This window comes from Cololabis saira, chromosome 11 (genome assembly GCF_033807715.1).
Source record: "Cololabis saira isolate AMF1-May2022 chromosome 11, fColSai1.1, whole genome shotgun sequence".
In the NCBI taxonomy this organism is placed as follows: Eukaryota; Metazoa; Chordata; class Actinopteri; order Beloniformes; family Belonidae; genus Cololabis; species Cololabis saira.
In genome coordinates this window covers 39,473,187-39,496,532 of record NC_084597.1, presented here as the reverse complement: position 1 = coordinate 39,496,532, position 23,346 = coordinate 39,473,187, and the positions used below count along the sequence as shown (strand labels likewise).

The window sequence follows — 23,346 nt, the reverse complement described above, 5'->3', positions numbered from 1 at the left end:
GCAACAAATGGGAACGGCTCAAAACTCAGTGAAAATGATAGTAGGTAGGGATGGGCGGTATGGACTAAAAAAATTTATCACGATAATTTCTGGCATTTATCCCGATAACGTCGAAATGACGATAAAAAAAATACCAATGCAAAAAGTGTCATCAACGGGAATATTTCTTTCTTTCTTTCTTTCTTTCTTTCTTTCTTTCTTTCTTTCTTTCTTTCTTTCTTTCTTTCTTTCTTTCTTTCTTTCTTTCTTTCTTTCTTTCTTTCTTTCTTTCTTTCTTTCCTTCTTTCTTTCTTTCTTTTTTCTTTCAGGCTCATTTCTTTCTTTCTTTCTTTCTTTCTTTCTCTTCTTTCTTTCTTTCTTTCTTTCTTTCTTTCTTTCTTTCTTTCTTTCTTTCTTTCTTTCTTTCTTTCAGGCTCATTTCTTTCTTTCTTTTCTTTCTTTCTTTCAGACTCATTTCTTTCTTTCTTTCTTTTTTCTTTCAGGCTCATTTCTTTCTTTCTTTCTTTCTTTCTTTCTTTCTTTCTTTCTTTCTTTCTTTCTTTCTTTCTTTCTTTCTTTCTTTCTTTTTTCTTTCAGGCTCATTTCTTTCCTTCTTTCTTTCTTTCTTTCAGACTCATTTCTTTCTTTCTTTCTTTTTTCTTTCAGGCTCATTTCTTTCTTTCTTTCTTTCTTTCTTTCAGGCTCATTTCTTTCTTTCTTTCTTTTTTCTTTCAGGCTCATTTCTTTCTTTCTTTCTTTCTTTCAGGCTCATTTCTTTCTTTCTTTCTTTTTTCTTTCAGGCTCATTTCTTTCTTTCTTTCTTTCTTTCTTTCTTTCAGGCTCATTTCTTTCTTTCTTTCTTTCTTTCTTTCTTTCTTTCTTTCTTTCAGGCTCATTTCTTTTTTTCTTTCAGGCTCATTTCTTTTTTTTCTTTCTTTCTTTCTTTCTTTCTTTCTTTCAGGCTCATTTCTTTTTTTCTTTCTTTCTTTCAGGCTCATTTCTTTCTTTCTTTCTTTTTTCTTTCAGGCTCATTTCTTTCTTTTTTTTCTTTCTTTCTTTCTTTCTTTTCTTTCTTTCTTTCTTTCTTTCTTTCTTTCTTTCTTTCAGGCTCATTTCCTCAACTTATCATTTTTACCGTGAGATGACAAATTCTTACCGTGGGGAATTTTTTTGACGGTTTATCGTGAACGGTAAAATATCACCCATTCCTAATAGTAGGATAGCTGTCTTTAATCAAGCTGTTTATTCACAGTTTGTGGTTTCAAAACAGAACACTATTATTTATTAAATCTCAGACCATAACCCCTACCTGTGACATGAATCTGGGACTGTGTTCTTTTGGTCAGATTGTTGGTCTGTTAAGTCCTGATTATGGAGAAACTTTCGAAACAGAAAAGCATGATTTTCTCATACTTAAAGAAAGTTAACAAAAAAAACGCAAAGCCGAGTTTACGTGAAGGTTTTGTTTTGGAACAATAATTACTATTCAGTGAGGTTCTCAGTGGAAACATTATTCACCTCTCAATAAAATAAAAAGCAACCTTAACTATCTACTAGCTGCTTTTTTTCATCCACTGACTTAATAAACGTCTGAAGCGCTCCAAAGCTTATAAATCATGTGCCACATGTTTTTAATAACATTAAATGCATCAATTTTATCAACCTGACTATAAACATGAGTTTACTGTACGAGTTTACATGTTATCTTTTCAGCATGCTGCTCAGATCGAGACAGCAAATGTATTTATTTTTTTCCAGTAAGAAATTGTTCCTCTATAAAGTAGGTTTACTTTAAATGAATTTCACAAACACTGTAATTCCACCCAGGTTTTCGCATTCACCCAGATCGTTGTAAAAAGTACATTAAATAAAACAGAATGTAATGATTTGCAACTCTCATAAAGCTATATTTTATTCCCAAGAGAACTTAAACAACATATTGGATGTTGAAACTGAGACATTTCACCATTTCATGGAAAATATTAGCTCATTTTGAATTTAATGGCAGCAACAAATCTTAGAAAAGTTGGAAGAGGAGCAACAAATAATTAGGTAAATTGGCAACAGGTCAGTGAAATGACTCGAGCACTTCAGAGAGGGAGAGCCTCTCAGATTTAAAGAAGGGCAGATGTTCACTAGTCTGTGATTTAATGTGTCAAACAATTTTAGGAAAATGTTCCTCAGCATGACATTACAAAGATTTTGAAAATCCCACCATCTACAGCTCAGAATATCATCAAAAGATTCAGAGAATCAGAACAAATCTCAAAGGTCAAAACTGGCTGTTCGTCACGTTTGGGTCTTTCAGCTGCACTACATTAAAAACAGCCTGGGGGTTATTGAACAAGTATAGTTCTTGTGAAATGTCGTCCCGCGAGATTTCTTTTTATGATAAAATGGTTACTCCCACAATCTCATCCTGCAAGACTTCAAAACAAAGAAGGAGAAGCACGACCCAAAAAGCTGCTGTCTTCCACCACGTACTGCATCCACGACAACAGCATGGCTTTGCAGGAGAAGAGTCCCCGTGCTGAGCGGGCATGCCTGCAGTCCTGACATTTCACCAACACAAAACATTTGCTGCATCATCATGATAGGGGATCGATTCAAATGTCAAGAATCAATTCGATTCCGATTCTTAAGATTCAGAATCGATTATCACCATTTGATTCGATCCGATCCGATTCGATATTGATTTGGGTTAGTGTTGCCTGGATTATATGACTGTAAAATAACTATTGAAATAATCATTTCACAATAATTATTGTGAAATAACTAAGAAATAAATAACTCAAATAGGCATTTCAATATCCATTTAAAATGCAAAAAAGAAAGAAGTTGCAACAGCTCAAGCAGTAAACAAATTATTTTAGCTTGTCTGATTCATTCTGTCACCAGACACACAGTTTGCCATGAAGCACCCGGCATTTTTCAGGTATTTCATGACAAACCGTGTCCGATAACAGAGAAACCAAACAAGCTATAGTAAATACAGATAATATGAACTTCATTGAACTAAAATAACATTCAGAAATTTAAGCTGAAATGTCCAGCATTTTTTCTAAAGAAATGTTAATTTAGTTCAGGAGTTTTCAAAACTACTGGGACTACTGGGATTAAAGTTCACCAGGCAAAAATGTAATGATGAAAAAAAAAAATTTAATAAAAAAAAAAATTAAAAAAAATCGATCTTTAGACATACAAATCGATTTTTAGGAATTAATATGAGAATCGATTTAGAATCAGAAAATCGATTTTTTCAACACAGGCCTACCCAGGACTGTTGAGCATCTACACTCCTTCATCAGACAATAATATGACAACGTTCTTCTCCTAAAACTCCAGAAACTGTCCTCCTCTCTTCCCAGGCATGCACAGACATTATTAAGAGAAGAATTGATGCTACTGTTATAACGTTTTTCTTTAGACGTGTTGCTGCCATCAAGCTCAAAATGGCAAAATGTCTGAATCTCAACATCTGATATGTGTGTATTATGTTCTGTTGGGAGTAAAATACGGGTTTGTGAGGTTTGCAAATCATCGTAGTCTGTTGTTATTTACATGTTACACAGCGTCCCAAGTCTTTTTGAACTGAGGTTGTATAAGAGCTAGTTCACAACTGATTTATGTCACCATAAATTAGTAAATGAACAAATCAGAAAATAAATATGGAATTAATGAGTGACACGTCTGCCTTCACTGTCTTATTTCTCTGGGCGCTCGTTTATTAAATGGCTAAATTGCTTCCTGTGAAAACACATCCCCTCATTCATTAACGTCATACAAGAATTTGACGCCTTCAAGTTACCGAAGCGGTTGGGGGGGCGGTGTTTGTGTCCCCGGGGAGTGGGAGACTCCATTTGCTCACGACACTCTTCAGATCATCTGAAGATGGAGAGGATCTACACCAGGGGTGTCAAACTCATTTTGCTTGGCGGGCCGGATTTGACAAATTCTTTTCTCGCACACTCAAAATAACAAAAACGGTGCGGAAAATGCTTTCTTTAATTCTTTTTTTTTTTACTATTGTTATCTAATCCAATATCAGTTTAGTTAATTTTAAAGGAAATATGCACTTTGTTTACACTCTAATTATGTAAAATATATTTATTCAGGATCTTTTCTTGAAATTTCTCGTTTTTTTTTCAAATGATGTAAGATACTTTTAATATCATTTTACAAAGATAAACAGAAACAAGTATGTTTTTTTTATATTTCGCTTTTTTATAGGAAATTTAACTAAAAGCTAAATCTTTCTTATTACATCCGAGAGTGTTTCTTTGTGATTTAGAGATTTTTCCAGTACAATTAAGTGTATTTATTTTTAAAAATTGGCGCGGATATTTACGCCAGTGTGCCGAAAAAGTCAGCACTTCTTTTTTAACTGTTTTACTTTGTCACTATCCTCGTATTCAAAACTGAGATTCTTTGAATAAATATCTTCTATCATCTTTTTTAGCAGTGATATTTTTCCTGCGAAAATATATAATAGTAGTCAGTTAATAAAAATAAACGACCGTCTGCAAAGAAATAAAATCGGCAAATGCATTCTAGAAAACGAAAAAAATGACGAAAACTGCTCTATTTGTGGAATAACGATGGATTTGTAGAATAAATATATTATCGGATATGCTGCGATTGATGGCAATTATTTATGCCTTCCTTTTTAGTAAATTAACATTTCTGTTTTTTGCGTTGGAAACTTCTCGCGGGCCGCATGAAAACCTCTCTCGGGCCGCACATTTGAAGCCCCTGATCTACACTTATTAGCATGAAAGCTTCACGGCCTGTTGCTTTGTAGTACCAAGCTTTTGGTGAATGTTCACTCAACCGAGCGTAACAGTTTGATGAAACATGATCAATACTACACACAGGGTGATGCAGTTACAAGAGGCAAGCTCTCAATCTGTAGTTTAGTAATATTTCTATCATCAGAGCAGAATTAACATTGACAGTTGTTGGAATATATGTTTAAGTATGCATGTTTTGTGTTTGTTGTACCTTAAAAACCTCGGGATTGATCGACTCAAATTTAGAGTTCTGCCACGGCTTACGATGAGTCAAGCTCTCTGCAAACACATCCAGATAGAAGATAGCATAGTTTTGTGGGTCCTGAATGTCACTCTGAAACCACTTCATGATGTTCATGAACGTCTCCAGGGGCCCGCAGATGTATATGACTGCAGAGAGAACAGCAAGAAACAAGTTAAATCTCCGTTGCGCGCTCGCTTCTCTCCTAAACACAAAAAAATGCAAGTTAAAATCGACACAATTTCTGTCAATAAGATGGTTACAGTGATGCTGTTACTTCAGGACTCGTGGTATTTCGTGACCTCTGAAATATGTTTAGGAAATGAGCTATCACCAGTGAATGATCAGCGTTTTTATTGATCAGGATCAAATTAACATTTTAGAACTTCTGATTTAATACAACTGAGTTGATAAAATTCTCCTTGTTAGTTGTTGGGGTTTTTTTTGGGATGCCTCAGGCCTTTCAGCACTCCGCTTTTATATGTTATATGTGGAAAAAATGATTTATTATCAGAGTCCACACCCTTTATCTTCTCCGGCATTGAGGATATGACAGAACCAGCATTAAATCAGACATCTGTTCCTTCCTTCATAATGTTTTTGTGACAGTTAGATAATATGAAAGCTGCACAGTGTTCCTAGACATTCGGATCTGCACATTTCCCGGGAGTGAGCCTAATCAAATATCTTTATCCTTCAATGCAGTTTCACTTATGTGTACATGAGCTTCATGTTATTCTGGCAATACAAATAAAGTTTGTTAAATCCACAGTGCTGTGGTTGATTTTCAACAGATTCTGGTGGTTTTGTATATTAAAATGAACAATGTATTGCCAGTTTTTAATAATACCCTTCAACAGCTGTGTCATATTCCAACTTATGCAAGGTCTGATTCTAATAAAAGTCATGTTTCCACATGAGAAGAAGAAAAATGAAAGAAAAAAATCAAGCCATGGAGACAAAAACGATTCAAAGGCAACAGTAAACCTGCAAACATGCAAAAAAAGAAGTAGAAAGTAGATAATTTGACTTAATCTTTGTACATTTTTCAGTGCTACCACATAAATTACAAAAAAAGATTATAGTAAACATGCTTTTCACTGAGTCTGCACAGTAGACATTAAGAACCTACTGCTAAATACTGAGTAGTGAAACATTGTTTTAAATTAGTCACTATCCAAAAGTTAAAAATAAATAAATAAAAGAAATCAAAGCTACAAATCTGACACCAGGTGACTAGTATTTTACAATCTTTTCGTCCTAGTGTAGTTTAACTACACTAGTCCGGTGCTGCTACTTTCAACGATAAGAATCAAGTCCAGAGAGCTTCTTTCTCAGGCTCTGACAGCGAGTCTGCCGGCTGCCTTCACCCTGCCACCTACACCCTCCTTCTGTTGAGTCATGAATAAAAAACGAGGCATTATTTCCATGCATAGCGTATGTCAGAGCAGGAGCTGCCAACTCCAAGGCAAAGCTCCCGGTTAGCAGATATTTCCTCAAGAGCTGCTGCATCAACCATAACTCTCATCTCTTCCAGCACGGTTCACCTACAAATAGTCCTGCTGTCTCCTGGACCACTCCCAAGATAAATGCACTCCCCGACCCGGGAAAATGTCCGCCTGCTGTTGTTGTTGTAGCCTTACTCTATTTGAAAGTATTACTTCAGACATTTGGTATAAGTTGCTTCTTCTCCAGCAGCAGTTTTGTTGTTTTCTACACTCACTACTGCTGTTATAAACACCTGACTTTATAGCAAACAGAAGAGAAACATGTTACTTTTCTTGATACTGGTCCAAAGAGACACATTATGCATGTATTTGCAGAAGCTAACAAAATGATCTGAAGTTGGGAAGCTGGATAATTCTACCCTGAACCAGCTCTATGACACTTAAGCCTGGATTCACACTGAAAGCGTCAAAAATCTCCCGACGCCTGCATCACGCTGCTTGGTGGATTCACACTGAAAGCTGCATGCACTGTCGACGCCTGCAGTAGGCGGGACTTCAAGCTGCGCTGCAGAAATGGAGGGAAACAAAGTGTATATAGTCTACAAATATCTATATATAGCGTGCACATCTTCAGTTTCCTATTTCACCATGGATCAATTTATATTTTAGCGTTATGTTTGATGCTCTCTTTAACAAGTTTGCGGATCAACAGCAAGCATCGGCGAGCCGTTGGTCCCGGTGAAGCTGCAGTCTGACCACGACGGTCCGGTACATCGACCACATAACTGCGGACGCTGCACCGATCCGTCAATCCGATCAATCTCACGCTCCATCTTTCCCTCACTCGTGAACAAGACCCCGAGATACTTGAACTCCTCCACCTGAGGCAGGACTTCTCCACCCACCTGGATAAGGCACGCCCCCCTTTTCCGGTGGAGAACCATGGCTTCATTTTTGGAGGTGCTGAATCTCATCCCCGCCGCTTTGCTCCAGGCTTCAAACCATCTCAGCACATGCTGAGCCAACAGGACAACATAATCTGCTAAAAGCAGAAATTAAATCCTGTGGTTCCCAAACCAAATCCCAAATCCTGTCCATAAAAATTATGAACAGGACCGGTGACAAAGGGCAGCCCTGCCGGAGTCCAACATGCACTGGGAACAAGTCTGATCTACTGCCGGCAATGAGAACCAAACTCCTGCTCCGATCATACAGACCGGACAGCCCTTAATAGAGGGCCCCGGACTCCATACTCACTGAGCCCCCACAGAATGGCACGAGGGACACGGTCAAATGCCTTCTCCAGATCCACAAAACACATGTAGACTGGTTGGACAAATTCCCATGAACCCTCGAGCACCCTGCGGAGGGTGTAGAGCTGGTCCAGTGTTCCACGACCGGGACGAAAACCGCATTGTTCCTCTTGAATCCGAGGTTCAACTATCGGCCGTAATCTCCTCTCCAGTCCCGTGGCGTAGACTTTCCCAGGGAGGCTGAGAAGTGTGATCCCCCTATAGTTGGAACACACTCTCCGGTCCCCCTTTTTAAAAAGAGGGACCACCACCCCTTTCAAGGAGCTGGGTTCCAGAGCCCAAGCTATGTGTGGAGGTGAGCCTGACTATTTCTAGCCAGTATCTCTCAACCTCCCGCACAAGTCCCGGCTCCTTCCCCCCCAGCGAGGTGACATTCCATGTCCCCACTGCGAGGGTTTTGGTCCAGGGGTTGGGTCGTCGAGGCACCCCGCCATAACTGCTAACCAGACCACATTGCACCAGCCTGTCATGGTCCTTCCTGTGGGTGGTGGGCCTACAGGAAGACAGGCGCATGTCGCCGTTTCGGGCTAAGGCCAACCTGGTCCCTTGAGCAAAGACCCGGCCATCAGACTTCGAGCCCCAACCCCAGACCTGGCTCCAGGGAGGGGCCCCGGTGACGCCAATCCAGGCGACGTAACGGCCCCTGATTTTTTCTTTTTGAACCGCTCTTAGCCTGGCCCGTCACCTAGGACCTACTTGCCATTGGGGACCTTACCAGGCACGTAATGCCCCAGACAACATAGAATTTTTACCAGTATCTCTTTTTTTTTTAAAGTATTTACGGCTGGGCAGCTCGTACTGAGCATCAGCTACTTTAAGCAGGCGTTTGAACACCTCATTTTTTTAACCGTCTTGGACGGTACCATATCCTTTGCTAGATAAAAGGTAACAGCTTCTGTTACCTCTTTCCATCGCTTGCTTGACAACTTGTCAAACGCCTGTGTTTATGTTGTCTCCTTTGGTCTCATACTAGCTGCTGCCTGCAGTGCCACCGGGCCCGTGCGAATGGTTTCTGTGCAAACTTTGCAAATTACACTTGCTTGAGCTCGATCACTTGTGGAAAATCCTAACCAATTCCATTTTTCTTTTGTGACCAACTCCGTTTGGCTTTCAGGCTTCGCTCTCCACTACACACACAAAAGGAAGCGGGTAGGAAAGCGCGTCACTGCCCGCCTGTTGCACGAGATTTTTATCCATTCACTTATCCATTCAGTCAAGTTGACGACATCAAGACATCTGGCGAGTCAGTGCGTCAGCTTAGAACTGCAATTTATAGAATGTGTCCGAGATGATCCCACGATCTCTGCAGTTTGAAAGTTCGTCTTCACGTTGTAATCCTTCACGATCTAATATCATCATATCGCCCATCCCTACTTAATCAGTGTGATTATTTACAGGTAGATACTCCCAATCAGGTAATCCACAACAGGGCACAACCACAGCATTTCACAGTGAAGCAGGTGACACTCACGTGGATGAGGAGAGATCCAGCGACAGATTTGGAACATGCAGTACTGGCCAGGAGCAATCCCTAAGGAAGGTTTGCGTGAGTGATGGGGGTGATTGTGCTGCAAATGTGCTGTAATTACATCACAGCCCAGATAGCAAAATCTTAAATCAATGTTGAATTATGGTCAAAAAGGTTGATTTTTGGTTAAGGTCAATGATTGATGGTGGATCAACCATCAATCAATCATCCAATTCTACTGCCAACATGTAATCAATGATGAATCAACATATTCTGTTTGTCGTGGACATGGCTTCAACATGGATTCAATGTTTCTGCCTAACTATATTTCAATGTTGATTCACTCATATTTGGCTATCAGGGAGTGTATGTCAAGGTATATTCTTTATGAATTTAACAGTTTATTTCAACAGAGTGGTCAGGACAGAGTAACAAATGCTCCGCGGCCGGTGCTACCATGGTTTTTAGACCAAGATAACCTTATTCTAAAAGCCCTTCTTTGAAATATGCATGCTGTGCTTTAAAAGCTGGGGTTCTTATCCGTTAGTGATACGAAGACAAATAATGCATGGATGTGTAATTCATGTTTTCCTTATGACTCACATGAGAAAAGTGTTGAGCCTTGTTTCAAGAAATACAGCAGCAACAACATCTGACTGTGTTGTAACAGCATATCAGTCCAGTACTTTCAGCCAATCTCTAACCAACAGCTGTATCACTCAAACAGGAGTAAGCTCACGCTCACATCATGCCTGTGCATGCAGTATCACATCATAAAATTTGGATGTGTTTGACAGAAGTCGTGTTATGTTTATTAATGCAACATGAGCCCTTCCCCAAAAAATTATTTAATATGAATCTCCATCTGGTTCTGCATGGCAGTTTCATTTGGGAACCACAGAACCAAACGCCCAGAGTAAAACAGTACCAGACCCGGTCCAGCATGCATGTTATTTGTTACTCCACTCAGGATGTCAGAGTTGTTAAGATTCCAGTCTGTATCCAAGTGGTATCTGGTTCTTGTTGGAAAAATATTTTAATTTTCCATGCTTATCTATTTTTGATTTAAAAAAATTCACCGAACTTAAGAATTGAAAGAGTTTTCTGTCATATGAAACTACGTATCGTTAACCGAGACTTATTCTGCCTTTTTTTTTTTTTTAAGTTGACATAGTTTCTGGAGGTCCTAATTAAATTTCCCTGAAATCCTTTGGTCAAAATACCAAAAGAATTAGACCTTTAAACATGTAAGTTTAGGCTGTTGCGAAAGCCCTACTGGATTTATTCTGTTGGGATGAAGCACTGTTGTTTTTAGCTTATTTGAAAGGTTGGACAATGTTTATTTTTCTACTGTTTTACACTTTTATTACAAATGTTGAATTTGAAAACAACATGAACAACTACTCTTCAACATTGGTGTCAGTATTGTTATCTGGATGTTTATGTTGGAACTCGGAAACATTAGATTAGTTTAGATTAGTTCATATTGGAGACTTTTAAGGGATGGAATTGGCTCACGTCTCTGCCGACGTGCATGTGAAGTGATAAGATAAGCAGGGGGAGGCTGGATAACTAACCCTATTTGGCTGTGTGATGTCACCAAGTCATTTAATGTATTAGCTGTCCTTAAGCACAGTGACAGGGTGTTATCATGATGGAGTTTCTGAGCTGGTAGTTACTTAAGACAAAATCATGCGTGACGTCAGGCAAAATTGGGCAATTTGACAAATTTTTGCTCTGTGGATGTATCTAATAAACTTTGAACTCTCTACCTCATGAAAATTGTGGACATGCTGCACAATTTTTAAAGCATGTGGGTCAGAAAATGTGGTTCACGTGTCTAACATTTTGAGTGTGTGTTCAGCTGAGGGACAAGATTCAACAGCCAGTGATAAAGGAAAAGATACTGTGATGCATTATGTCAATTCTGTTTAAAACAAAAGCTTAGAGGGTTGTCTTGAAGCAAATCAATGAATGATTGATGAGTGACTGACTGATCCATGACTTTCATTTCACTCTGCTTTGCTAGTCATGTAAATGTTTTCTATGTGGTTTTTGTTGCTTAGTTGTTTTTGTGTTCTATGCTACCTGTGTATCCATCCATCCATCCATCCATCCATCCATCCATCCATCCATCCATCCCTCCCTCCATCCATCCATCCATCCATCCATCCATCCATCCATCCATCCATCCATCCATCCATCCATCCATCCATCCATCCATCCATCCATCATCCATCCATCCACTCATCCAAAGTCAAATCTTGGAAAACTTCAAAATAAATATATCTTTTCATTTACAGTTTGTTTTTTTCTGTGTATATAATAATCTTGACATGCAATTTTTTTTAATGATCTAGCGAGGCTTGGATCTATCCATACATCCATTTATCCATCCATCCATTTTTCCATCCATCTATCCATCATTAATTCCATGTATCCACCCATCCATCCATTCCATTTACCCATCCATCCAACCATCCATCCATATATCCCTTCCATTTATCCATCCTTCCATTCCATTTATTCATCCATCCATCCATCCATCCATTTATCAATCCATCCATCCATCCATCCATTTATCAATCCATCCATCCATCCATCCATCCATCCATCCATCCATCCATCCATCCATCCATCCATCCATCCATCCATCCATCCATCCATCCATCCATTTATCAATCCATCCATCCATCCATCCATCCATCCATCCATCCATCCATCCATCCATCCATTTATCAATCCATCCATCCATCCATCCATCCATCCATCCATCGATCCATTCATCCATTTATCAATCCATCCATCCATCCATCCATCCATCCATCCATCCATCCATCCATCCACCCATCCATCCATCCATCCATCCATCCATTTATCAATCCATCCATCCATCCACCCATCCATCCATCCATCCATCCATCCATTTATCAATCCATCCATCCATCCATCCATCCATCCATCCATCCATCCATTTATCAATCCATCCATCCATCCATCCATCCATCCATTTATCAATCCATCCATCCATCCATCCATCCATCCATCCATTTATCAATCCATCCATCCATCCATCCATTTATCAATCCATCCATCCATCCATCCATCCATCCATTTATCAATCCATCCATCCATCCATCCATTTATCAATCCATCCATCCATCCATCCATCCATTTATCAATCCATCCATCCATCCACCCATCCATCCATCGATCCATTCATCCATTTTTCCATCCATCTATCCATAATCCATTCCATTTATTCATGCATCCATCCATCCATATATCCATCCATCCATTCTATTTATCCATCCATCCACTCCAGTAATCCATCCATCCATCCATCCATCCATCCATTCTATGTATCCATCCATCCACTCCAGTAATCCATCCATCCATCCATTCATCCATCCATACATATATCCATCCATCCATCCATTCATCCATCCATACATATATCCATCCGTATATCCATCCATCCATCCATCATCCATCCATCCACTCATCCATCCATCCACTCATCCAAAGTCAAATCTTGGAAAACTTCAAAATAAATATATCTTTTCATTTACAGTTTGTTTCTTTCTGTCTATATAATAATCTTGACATGCAATTTTTTTAATGATCTAGCGAGGCTTGGATCTATCCATACATCCATATATCCATTCCATTTATCCATACTTCCATTCCATTTATTCATCCATCATCCATCCATCCATCCATTTATCAATCCATCCATCCATGCATTCCATTTATCCAGTCATCCATCCATCCATCAATTTTTCCATCCATCTATCCATAATCCATTCCATCCATCCATCCATCCATCCATTACAGTAACTTCCACTTATCCAAAGTCAAATCTTGGAAAAGTTCAAAATAAATATATCTTTTCTGTTACAGTTTGTTTTTTTCTTTGTACATAATAATCTTGACATGCAATTTTTTTTAATGATCTAGAGAGGCTTGAAACAAGATCTCTTGTCAGATTTTTTACCCTGCTTTTAGAAGATAAATCCTTCCCTAATTGATGTAGATTTTAACTGTCTGGCTTTGCTTCTCAAATGAGAACCTTTCACTGATTTGCATGCTTCATTGATAATTGCATACAAAGACTCAACAGGAAGTCTATTAGGGAGATGTGTTTGTCACCTGGTGGGGCTTTCACGGGAAACAGGATTTCTGTAATTACAGTAAAGTCCCATCAGAATGATATTGAAAAAGAGACTCCCTGTTCATTTCTCACTCTGAGCTGCCAACCCCTGACATGTATATGAGACATTAAAAACAACAACACCGTCTGATGGCATAGATTTTCTTCTCACATATTCCATTACCAGATCGAAAAGCATCAAGTCTTGTCTGTCTTGCACCTCGAAGGGAGCTGGAATATGTTCACCATGTGGACACTGTGTGGAAACTGATTCATTAAAAATGCAAAAAAGGAAGAAAAAAATAATTTAACCAGGCTGATAATTTACTTCCTCGTTGGTTTTCTATGTTACCAGCAAAGAAAATGTCTCTGGTAGCCTAGTGCCAAAGTGTGAATGTATAATGTGTCTTAGGGACTATTTTTGGTTAAAAACAGAAGATCCACAGTAAACTGTGACATGGTGCCATGATAAACAGATAAAAGTGAGAAAATGCTTTTTAATTTAAAAAAAAAGCATAATTCTATGCTTATTATGGAGATTTCAGTATAAATCTTCAATTATTTATAAAAGGATGGCTTTTCCATAGTGCAACTCGACTGTCACCAGATGAAAACTGGGATTGCTTCCAAGCCCATTGTAACCCTGGGCAGGATGACATAAGTATAGAAAATCAATGGATGGATAATCACAGGATAGCCATTGATTCCTCATCCCTCCAAATACATGCTGGAAGAGTCAATGGACAATATTAGGTGTAACTACTGTGGTGATTTTAGTGTAAAAGCTTCCTATATTTCCTCTTTTTCTCCTGGAAAAAGTTTCCCCAAGTAGTTACAGTAAAAGGAACGTCATTAAACAAAGTGCAGTTTTAGGATGTTTCCACATGACATGAGTGCTGTGGTTGCTACTGGTCATAGCAGTTCCTGTCGGTCTTGAAACATCTGAAACGCTTCCTGGTTTGTGCTTCACCTTTCTGGTTTTCGCCCAGCTTGTGTGGGTTTTCTCTGGGTTTTTCTTCCAAACACATGCATGTCGGTTTAATGAATGAGTCCAAATTGTAGGTGTGTGTCTGGGTGTGTGTGGTTTCTCTCTATATCAGAATCAGAATCATGTTTATCAGGTCAGGTCAGACAAGACGTGGAATTTGACTCGGTTATTTTCGCTCACTATACAGTAAATAGGTAATAGTAAATAGGTAATAGACAAATGACAGCTCTTATTAACATATATACAATCTTTAAAAAGTGAAAGGTGCAGCAGTATGAGGTAGACATGATTATTGGAGCTCATACAGCTGCACTTCCATATGCCCCTGCGGTGGACTGTTGACCAGGCTGTACTCCGGCCTTTCACCCTATGACAGATTTAGATTAGGCTCCAGCAGATCCCTGTGACCCTGAATAATAACAAGCAGTTGAATATAAAGGATGGATGGATACAGAGCCGTCTGGGAGATTTGCGAGGCCCTGTGCGAAATGGCCGGGGGGGGGCCCTCGCGCGTGAGCGTACCGAGCGCTGCGCATTTTGGGTTTTTCGGGTCGGATCAGGTGTCTACATGCGCAATTTTAACTCTCCAATTAGCAAAATACTGGATACCTTCCCCTGCCTCATCATCATCTTGCCTCGACGCGGGGCCCCACAGCTGCTTGAGACCCGGTCGGATCGGTGATTTTTGTAACAAATTTATCAAACAAGCCTTTCAGAGAGGCATTAAACTCTTCCATTTTCTTTAATTTTTTTTCTTTTTTCATCCCCTGATGGAAATTTCCTGAATCTGTCTCGTTCTCTCAACATTGTGTGACAGTTTGTTCCACTTCCCCCCGTCTGGATCAGAGCACCTTGTGTCTGCGCTTGGTCTGACTCAGTTGTATTGAACAACAGACATGTGCATCATTGCACATATATTTATTGATATGCACAGAATAGTACACATTTAGGTCTGTAATGGAACGTGACTGTTGATATTTATAAGGGAAAAAACGAAAAAAAAAATGAAAAAAATAAATAAATACATTTTGGAAAAAAAAAAAAAAAAAACGGCCCATAGCGCGAGGCCGCTTGGGGCGCGAGGCCCCGTGCGGTCGCACGGTTCGCACACCCCTTGCGGCGGCCCTGGATGGATATATAAAGTTGAGAGATGTGCACAGCAGCTAAAACTAGAGTTGCTGTGACTTTGGTTTTTCCGATGTGGAAGTCATTCAATCACACTGAAACTTTTACAAGAACACAGGAAGTTCACAGTCCAGCGTTGATTTTAGTCACATTCTTATTGCGTCTAAATGAATGAAATGGTGGTTAATTCATCCATCCCTTTTCTGCAGCGTAGGCAGGCACTGGTCAGTGTCCTTTCATTAATTATACCATTATGAATAACTGTTTTCTAGCGCTTATCAAAGAAACGATAATAGAGGATTACTGTATGTTAAGGCCATATCATCCCTGATGGTTTTCTGTTTTTGAAACAGATATTAAACTGCTTTCAACGTTATATTTGAGCCCTGCAGAAAGATACATTTGCACGCGAAACAAACAAAGTTTACTGAAAACACGTTGCTGTTATAGGAAATCATCTTACAAAAAAGAATTTGGAGAATTAGACGTAAGTACAAAGATGAGCACAGACCTGATCAATAATCTGTAACTTCACATTAAAGGCTCTTTTTTTTCCACCACCTCCTTTTTGAAGCGAGTCTGCAGTCACATGACTCAACGGCGCTGATAGCCCGTGGGATATCTACTGTGATAAAAGTGAGCTGAAAGCTGATCCAGGGCAGGCCCTAACAAAACCATTAGCTCCCATGACCTCCAGCTAACTGCAGCAGCTCCATAATTCATCAATGGAGTGGGGGGCGGGGGCTGCACCTCTCACCTCTTTTCCTTGCTGTTGTACCATCATTTTCACTACTTTTACACTGTTAAAATTACAGCAGATGAAAACTTCTACAGCTTGTTTTATTTCACGGTGCAAATAAAACATGTTGCTACAACATTTACTGAGAGGAAGAAGATTTAGCTCAGAAATGTTGTTCTGCTTCCAAAGATGATTCCCTCCAAATGGGACGAATTATGGCAAAAAAAAAAAAGATTTTGCAACACACCCAAGCATTCTCGCTGGATGTCAGGATGAGTTATGCATTTCTGGATCCCATAAATTACATATTCATTAAATTCGAATTAGAAAACAAAGACGAAAATCTGCAAGAATGAGATATCATTTGATCAAATATTTTGAAAGGCAATACTAATACTTTCACTTTGAAGCTGCAGATGCGGGTCACTACAGATTCCGCCTAAAGATACACTTAAATGGAAGAAAAAAAACATCACTCATAGTTGAAATGAAATGTGTCTGGAAAATCGCCAAACTTCCAGAGCAGCCAGTACTATCTCTTAGCTGTCAGTAGAGCATTTCTAATTGCCTCCTTAAAAACCATTAAACAGACGTTTTTTCCTGAGCAAAACTTCTGTTTGTCGGGGTCTTCTAACATTGCCACAATTTATCATTGCAAAAACATTCATATTTCCCGTTAAACTTTCCTTGAATGTTTATAAATCTGAAACTTTGTTAGTTGCTTTTTTTGGATTATTATGACCTGCGTGTCCAAGACATTTCTGTACATTTCCTTCGTTTAAAAAGTTCATTCATGAGCTTTGGCTGGTTGCTCCCCGCCCTCATTCTTGATGCTCCAATCTTCCAGTTCAGGAGAGAATAATTCCTTTTACAAATGATGCAACATCGTGCAGCTGTGTGGGAGCCATCCAGACAGCCACGAAATTGCATTTTCACTACAAACAATAACGATTAAGTCTGTCTCAGTATTTTGCCAGTTAATTAAACTTCAGGACAGAACCATAACATCTGCTCCCTGTTGTCTGTGTTTTGTATTTAATCAAATAGAAACATTTTCTGATTTGCTGAAACGTCTATTAAGCAGCATGAGAAACTTTTTTTTTGAATTATTAGTTGTTGTTTTGGGTTTTTTTGGGGGGGGGGGTCATCTGGATCTGAAGACGACTTGAGGGCCCAACTTGGATTTGTAAGCACTTATCCAGCTGTACCCTCCTATGTGATTTAATTGCGTTGTTCTCTCAGATGTAGGTCAATTTGGATAAATGCGTCTGCTAAATGACAGTAGTAGTAGTGGTAAGAATATACCGGGCTGAATTAAACAACACAAACGCCAACTCTTTGTGTGCACATTTAGCAACAACTTCTCACTCCTCTATAAAACAACAACGCGCGTGGTGGTCCTGCAGGTGTAGTAAACCAGCACAAGCAGCCGAGCGCACAGTCTGAACATTCCTACGTAATAACTGTGCAATAAACAAGGTTTCCTACTGTCTGTTGGAGGAATGCATCAAAGTCGACCTCCTTCGGTAAAACGCATTTTATAAAACTCTTCAAACTGATGATGCAAATTAGATAGTTTGGTTGTTTTTTTTTAAACCCAACGTATTGTTTCCCTTAAATAAGGGCCATAATTCTGCCTGCAGGCGGCTGGCATTGGAGGACTCAAATAGACTGTTTCCAATGCACAACATCCACTGACATTATCTTTATGGTTTCCAGCTGGTGATCTGTTTTACTTCCAGATAAGCTCAAGCGCTTCACAGACTACAGTTACAAAACTTGCTCAAGCAGAAAACATGACCTGATAGCAGACACAGTTTGGGACTAATCTGGGCTGTAGGGATACATGTTGAGCTCAGACGTGACACCGGTGACCCAGAGGTCATATGGCGGGGTTAAAAGGCTGATTTATGGTTCCGCGTTACACCAACGCAGAGACTACGCCGTAGGGCACGATTTATGGTTCCGCGTTACACCAACGCGTACCTTACGCCGTAGGCTGCGTCGATTTAACGCAGAACCATAATTCCGGTTTATGTGGGGTTACTGTATGTGGCACATGTGGCTCATATGCCATCATCAACGCCAGTGTTTCTTAACTTTAATTAGTCTATTCATGGAAGTGATTTTACGTACTTTTGCAGATATTCATAAAAAAACCTTATATATTTTCTGCACTCTGCTTTTTAATTCAATTCAATTTTATTTGTAGGCTATAGCGTCTAATACAACAAAAGTTGTCTCTATAGCAGAGGTGTCAGGTAAAGAAGTACAAATACTTCGTTACCTTACTTAAGTAGAAATTTTGGTTATCTATACTTCACTGGAGTAATTATTTTTCAGACAACTTTTTACTTTTTACTCCTTACATTTTAAAAACAGCCTCGTTACTCTATTTCATTTCGGCCTTTAAATAAAAACTATCCAGTTAAATTGCTCCATCCGGATAGAGTGAATTTGGTTGTGGTTGTTTCAGATGTTCTTGTCCAGTTTTACATCCGTTCCCTCAGATTCCTGCAACTAAACTTGGATGTACATTCCAATAAATGTTAGGATAAATGATAACATGCCTCTGAAGTTTGACTTTTTGCACCATTACAATACTTATAGGCAACTAGTCATCATATCTCCTGCTCTCTGAAACACATGTTAATGCTCAATAGTACACATATATGGTTCTTTAATATATTTGCATTATACTAAGATGCATTCATTTTCAATGGCTTTTGTCCTTAATGGCTTTTTTCCCCCTTACATTACTTTTACTTTTATACTTTAAGTAGTTTTGAAACCAGTACTTTTATACTTTTACTTGAGTAAAAAACTTGAGTTGATACTTCAACTTCTACAGGAGTATTTTTTAAAAGTGCTTTCCAGAGACCCAGATCATGACCCCCGAGCAATTATTACATGAACAATGGCAGGTAAAAACTCCCCTATAGTGGTAGAAAACCCTTAAGCCAAACAGTGGCTTAATGCGCCTTTAGCAGGTTTTCAAACTTACTTCTCCCGCTTTCCTTCATGAAAGCAACCAGCTCCTTGTAGTCCTGGTCCTCCATGTAGGGCCGGGCTGCCACCGTGATGTTTTCCTGCTTCAGGTTCAGGAAAACCCCCTCAGCGAGGAAGTAGTGCGGCCGGTCGTCCTTGCGCAGGTCGTGGAAGATCACCACGGCCCGGGACGTCCAGTTGAAGTGTGCGTGCAGCACGTTGGCGAAGTCCCCCAGCTTGGTGGTGGACGGCCCGCTGCGCACGATGGTGCGGTAGTCCTCCCGCTGGTCGAAGCCGTACGCCGGCCCCCCGGCCGTGATCAGCGGCAGCTTCCAGTGGGACGCGAAGCGCCCCACGGAGGCCAGCGGGTACACGCACCCGGGCCCGAAGAACGCGTCCGGACGCATGTACAGTTTGGCGTCCACGGCCAGCACCTGCGCGCGGCTCTCCGCGCAGGAACCGGCCACGGGGTCCTCCGTGCTGTAGTTGAGGATGTGCACGGTCCGGCCCAGCAGCAGCTTGTGTTTGCCGTGCAGGTCTTCGTGCGCCATGAGGATGGCCGGGAAGACGCGCGGCATGGCCCATGGGTACTTGTGGTGGTTGTCCGGGAGCATCACCGCCACGGTGATGTTACCTGTGCAGCCGGGGAGGAGGAGGAGGACGCAGGAGAGCGCGGCCAGCAGCAGCGCGCAGCATCCCTGCAGCGCAGCCTCGCATCCATGCATGGTCCTCCCGGGGAGCGACGCGCGGCCGCGGGGAGCGCACTGCTGCTGGGAGAGGACACCCGGCTGGTTCCGTTTTACACCAAACCACATGTGTCCGCCACCCCTGGCCGTCTCTCTCGCTCTCTCTTTTCTACTTCCCTCAAAAGTTGCAAGGAGTCAGAAACGTCATCATGTACCCGCAAGTTGTGCCATCATTCTCCCTGTGCGTAAATGTGTGTTAAAACGAACTTCTTGTTACTTCCAGAGCGACTTTTTCCAGTTGCAGCGTGATCCACACGGCGACAGCCTCATGGAGAGTGATAACAAGCGCACAGATGACTGTAAGTTAAATCAGAGCAGCGCTCTGCTCTGCTCTGCTCGGCCCCCACACGTCACACACTGCAAAAAGTGCCTTGCAAATGATGGTTAAATCGCTGTGTCTTCTAGTGCTGGGCGGTATGGACTAAAAAATGTATCACAATAATTTCTGGCATTTATCCCGATAACGATAAAACTGACGATAAAAAAAATACCAATTCAACTCCATCTTTTTAACTATAAATCTGTCACCACATTCAGTCTTTGGAGCCCCCAAATCACTGCTCTAAAAGAATACTAAATGCTACTAAACGTCAATAATGGGAATTTATCGTTTTTTCTTTCTTTCTTTCAGGCTCATTTCTTTCAGGTTTCTTTCTTTCTTTCTTTCTTTCTTTCTTTCTTTCTTTCTTTCTTTCTTTCTTTCTTTCTTTCTTTCTTTCTTTCTTTCTTTCTTTCTTTCTTTCTTTCTTTCTTTCTTTCTTTCTTTCTTTCTTTCTTTCTTTCTTTCTTTCTTTCTTTCTTTCAGGTTTCTTTCTTTCTTTCTGGTTTCTTTCTTTCTTTCTTTCTTTCAGGTTTCTTTCTTTCTTTCAGGTTTCTTTCTTTCTTTCTTTCTTTCTTTCTTTCAGGTTTCTCTTTCTTTCTTTCTTTCTTTCTTTCTTTCTGGTTTCTTTCTTTCTTTCTTTCTTTCTGGTTTCTTTCTTTCTTTCTTTCTTTCAGGTTTCTTTCTTTCTTTCTTTCTTTCTGGTTTCTTTCTTTCTTTCTTTCTGGTTTCTTTCTTTCTTTCTTTCTTTCCTGTACATTGTGCGTCGATTTAAGGCAGAACCATAAATCCGACTTTACACAAAAACGTCATCAACGGGAATTTATCATTTATACCGCGAGATGACAAATTCTTACTGTGGGGAATTTTTTTGACGGTATATCGTGAACGGTAAAATATCGCCCAGCACTAGTGTCTTCCATGATGATCTCTATCCGTCATCAAACTTGGCCGTAGGTTTCTTTTAGTGGACGGTATTTTTGCCAACAAGCAAAGTAATAGAGACCCTGGATCACTTTCTTGAATCTGAAATATAACCTGAGGCAAAATAAACCCTATCAGAATCACATCTGGAAACGGAGTGAATGTGCTATGAGAAATCGGGCTTAACAGTAGATCTAGAAGCAAACATATACTTTAAAATTAGCTTTATGTACTTATCTATCTATTTTTTGCAGTGTAGCCTATGGTGAAAAATCTCACCATAGAGAGAAAGAAAAAAAAGAGAAAAATATAGAGGTGAGTCGCCCCCTGCCTGTTAATATTCACCTTCTTTTCCGGTGGGTTCTTCTCTGCCTTGGTTTATTAGGCTAATATGTTTTAGTAGTTTTTAGTGAACACTGGCATGTTTTGACATCAGGGACTTGTGGAGACTTTTAGATGACATTTCCTCAAAAACAAATTGTAAGTTAATTGTCTTGCAAAATTGCAACACACATACAGACACACACAGTGATAGCCTACATGTAAATACAGAGTGACATTTCATACTTTCCAGTAATCTTGGGGAGCGAGTTTGTGTCTCAGTACTGGTCCAGAATCTGACATATAATTGAGTACTTATGCTACATTTTTAAATGTAGCATTAGTAACAATGACCAACAATTTAATAATGTTTTTATGTGTGCATTCTGTTTATTTTTTAATTTTTAATTTTTGCAATGCTCTGTTTTCTTTAAGTTGAGATAGAAAAGGTATAAAATGAGTCAAATCCCTGCATCTAAAGCAGTGATACAGTTCAGTTAAATTCAATACTGCCTCATACTGGAAAAGCAGATAATTCATATTATTCAGTCAGTAATGAAGTCACTGTGAATGTTTCCAGCGCCAGTCTGGAGGGATCTCCCCCCGGCCTGCATCGCCGTGAGCCTGAAGTCTCTGAATGTGTTTTCAGGACTTTCAGTGTTGATCAATATGTTTAGTAACTTGTGCAATAAATGCTTCAGGTCTTTTTGACTGATGTTCTCCCCCAACAAATGACTGCAGATGACTGTTGTTCACAGACTTCACGAACTGCAATAACTGAAGGACACTAAAAGTTTGATTTATAGTAAAAATATTTTAGAGCACTTGATAGGTCTGCATACCAAGGTCCAAATAAACAAAAACCCCTTGTTAGGGGGTACTTCAGGTTATACCCGTTTGTAGCCTTCATCAGTGAAATGTGTTTCATCAGATCTTCTTCCGCGATATAAATTAAAGTGTTTGATGTGGAAACATGAAAAAATAAACATCTTGTTTGGGGATCCCTATTCCAGGGGGCTATAACATCAGAAAATATTTTATACATCCAGTTTCACATTCGTAGCCTTTTTCACTTAAAATAAGTGGAAAAATCTGCCAGTGGGACAAGATTGTTTTGCTTGTAATAAGAAGATAAATCTTGTTCCACTGGCAGATTTTTCTACTTATTTCAAGTGAAAATTAACTTGAAACAGGTGAAAATGGTCAAATAACAAGTTATTTTTCTGGTAATGACTCTTGTTTTAAGTGTAATGAGATTTTTTGACTAAAAATTAGACATTTTAACTAGAAATAAGACAAATATTCCTGGTAAGATTTTGAGTTTTTGCAGTGAGCGAGACTGCATTTGAAAAAGTTCCAATTTTCTTGACCACACAGATAAACTACTGTACATAGCAGACTTCTGTGATGAGTATTTGCTGGACGTGTTGATTGATACTCTAGTTAAGTTCTGTGACTCGTAACCTTGCCATACCTTAGTTTGACTGAATTGACGCCACTGCAATGTGATCTGAGATAATCCGACGATCTGAGACTGAACTACTAACTATGTGGAGAGCATTTGTTGTCGTTGCCAGGAGTCTTTTCTGATTACTTACCGAGGCATGCAGAGGTTTTGTATTAGTATTCTATAGTTTTAACCTAAGATTTCAAAAGGGAATGAAACATACATTTTTGTGTCACAGATTTAAGGAAAGTAAAGGCTTTCAGTTGTTTTTTGGAGGACTCTCATACATTGTTCCTGGAAATAAGTTCTAGTTTTGTGAGATTCTTGAGACCTCTTGCGTGCACTTCCCATATGAGG

The 23,346-nt window shown here is 39.7% G+C and overlaps 1 protein-coding gene across 1 annotated transcript in view; it reads right to left on the bottom strand.

The window, feature by feature from the left end:
• The window catches only part of npr2 (natriuretic peptide receptor 2), a 90,137-nt gene extending 69,878 nt beyond the window's left edge, over positions 1-20,259 (bottom strand). Inside the window, exons 1-2 of the mRNA XM_061734487.1 lie at positions 19,249-20,259; positions 4,981-5,159 (exon numbers count right to left, since the gene is read on the bottom strand). Of these exons, the coding sequence (XP_061590471.1) occupies positions 4,981-5,159; positions 19,249-20,047 (978 nt within the window). The 5' untranslated portion in view covers positions 20,048-20,259. The remainder of the gene's footprint in view (positions 1-4,980; positions 5,160-19,248) is intronic.
• Positions 20,260-23,346: the final 3,087 nt, after the last annotated feature.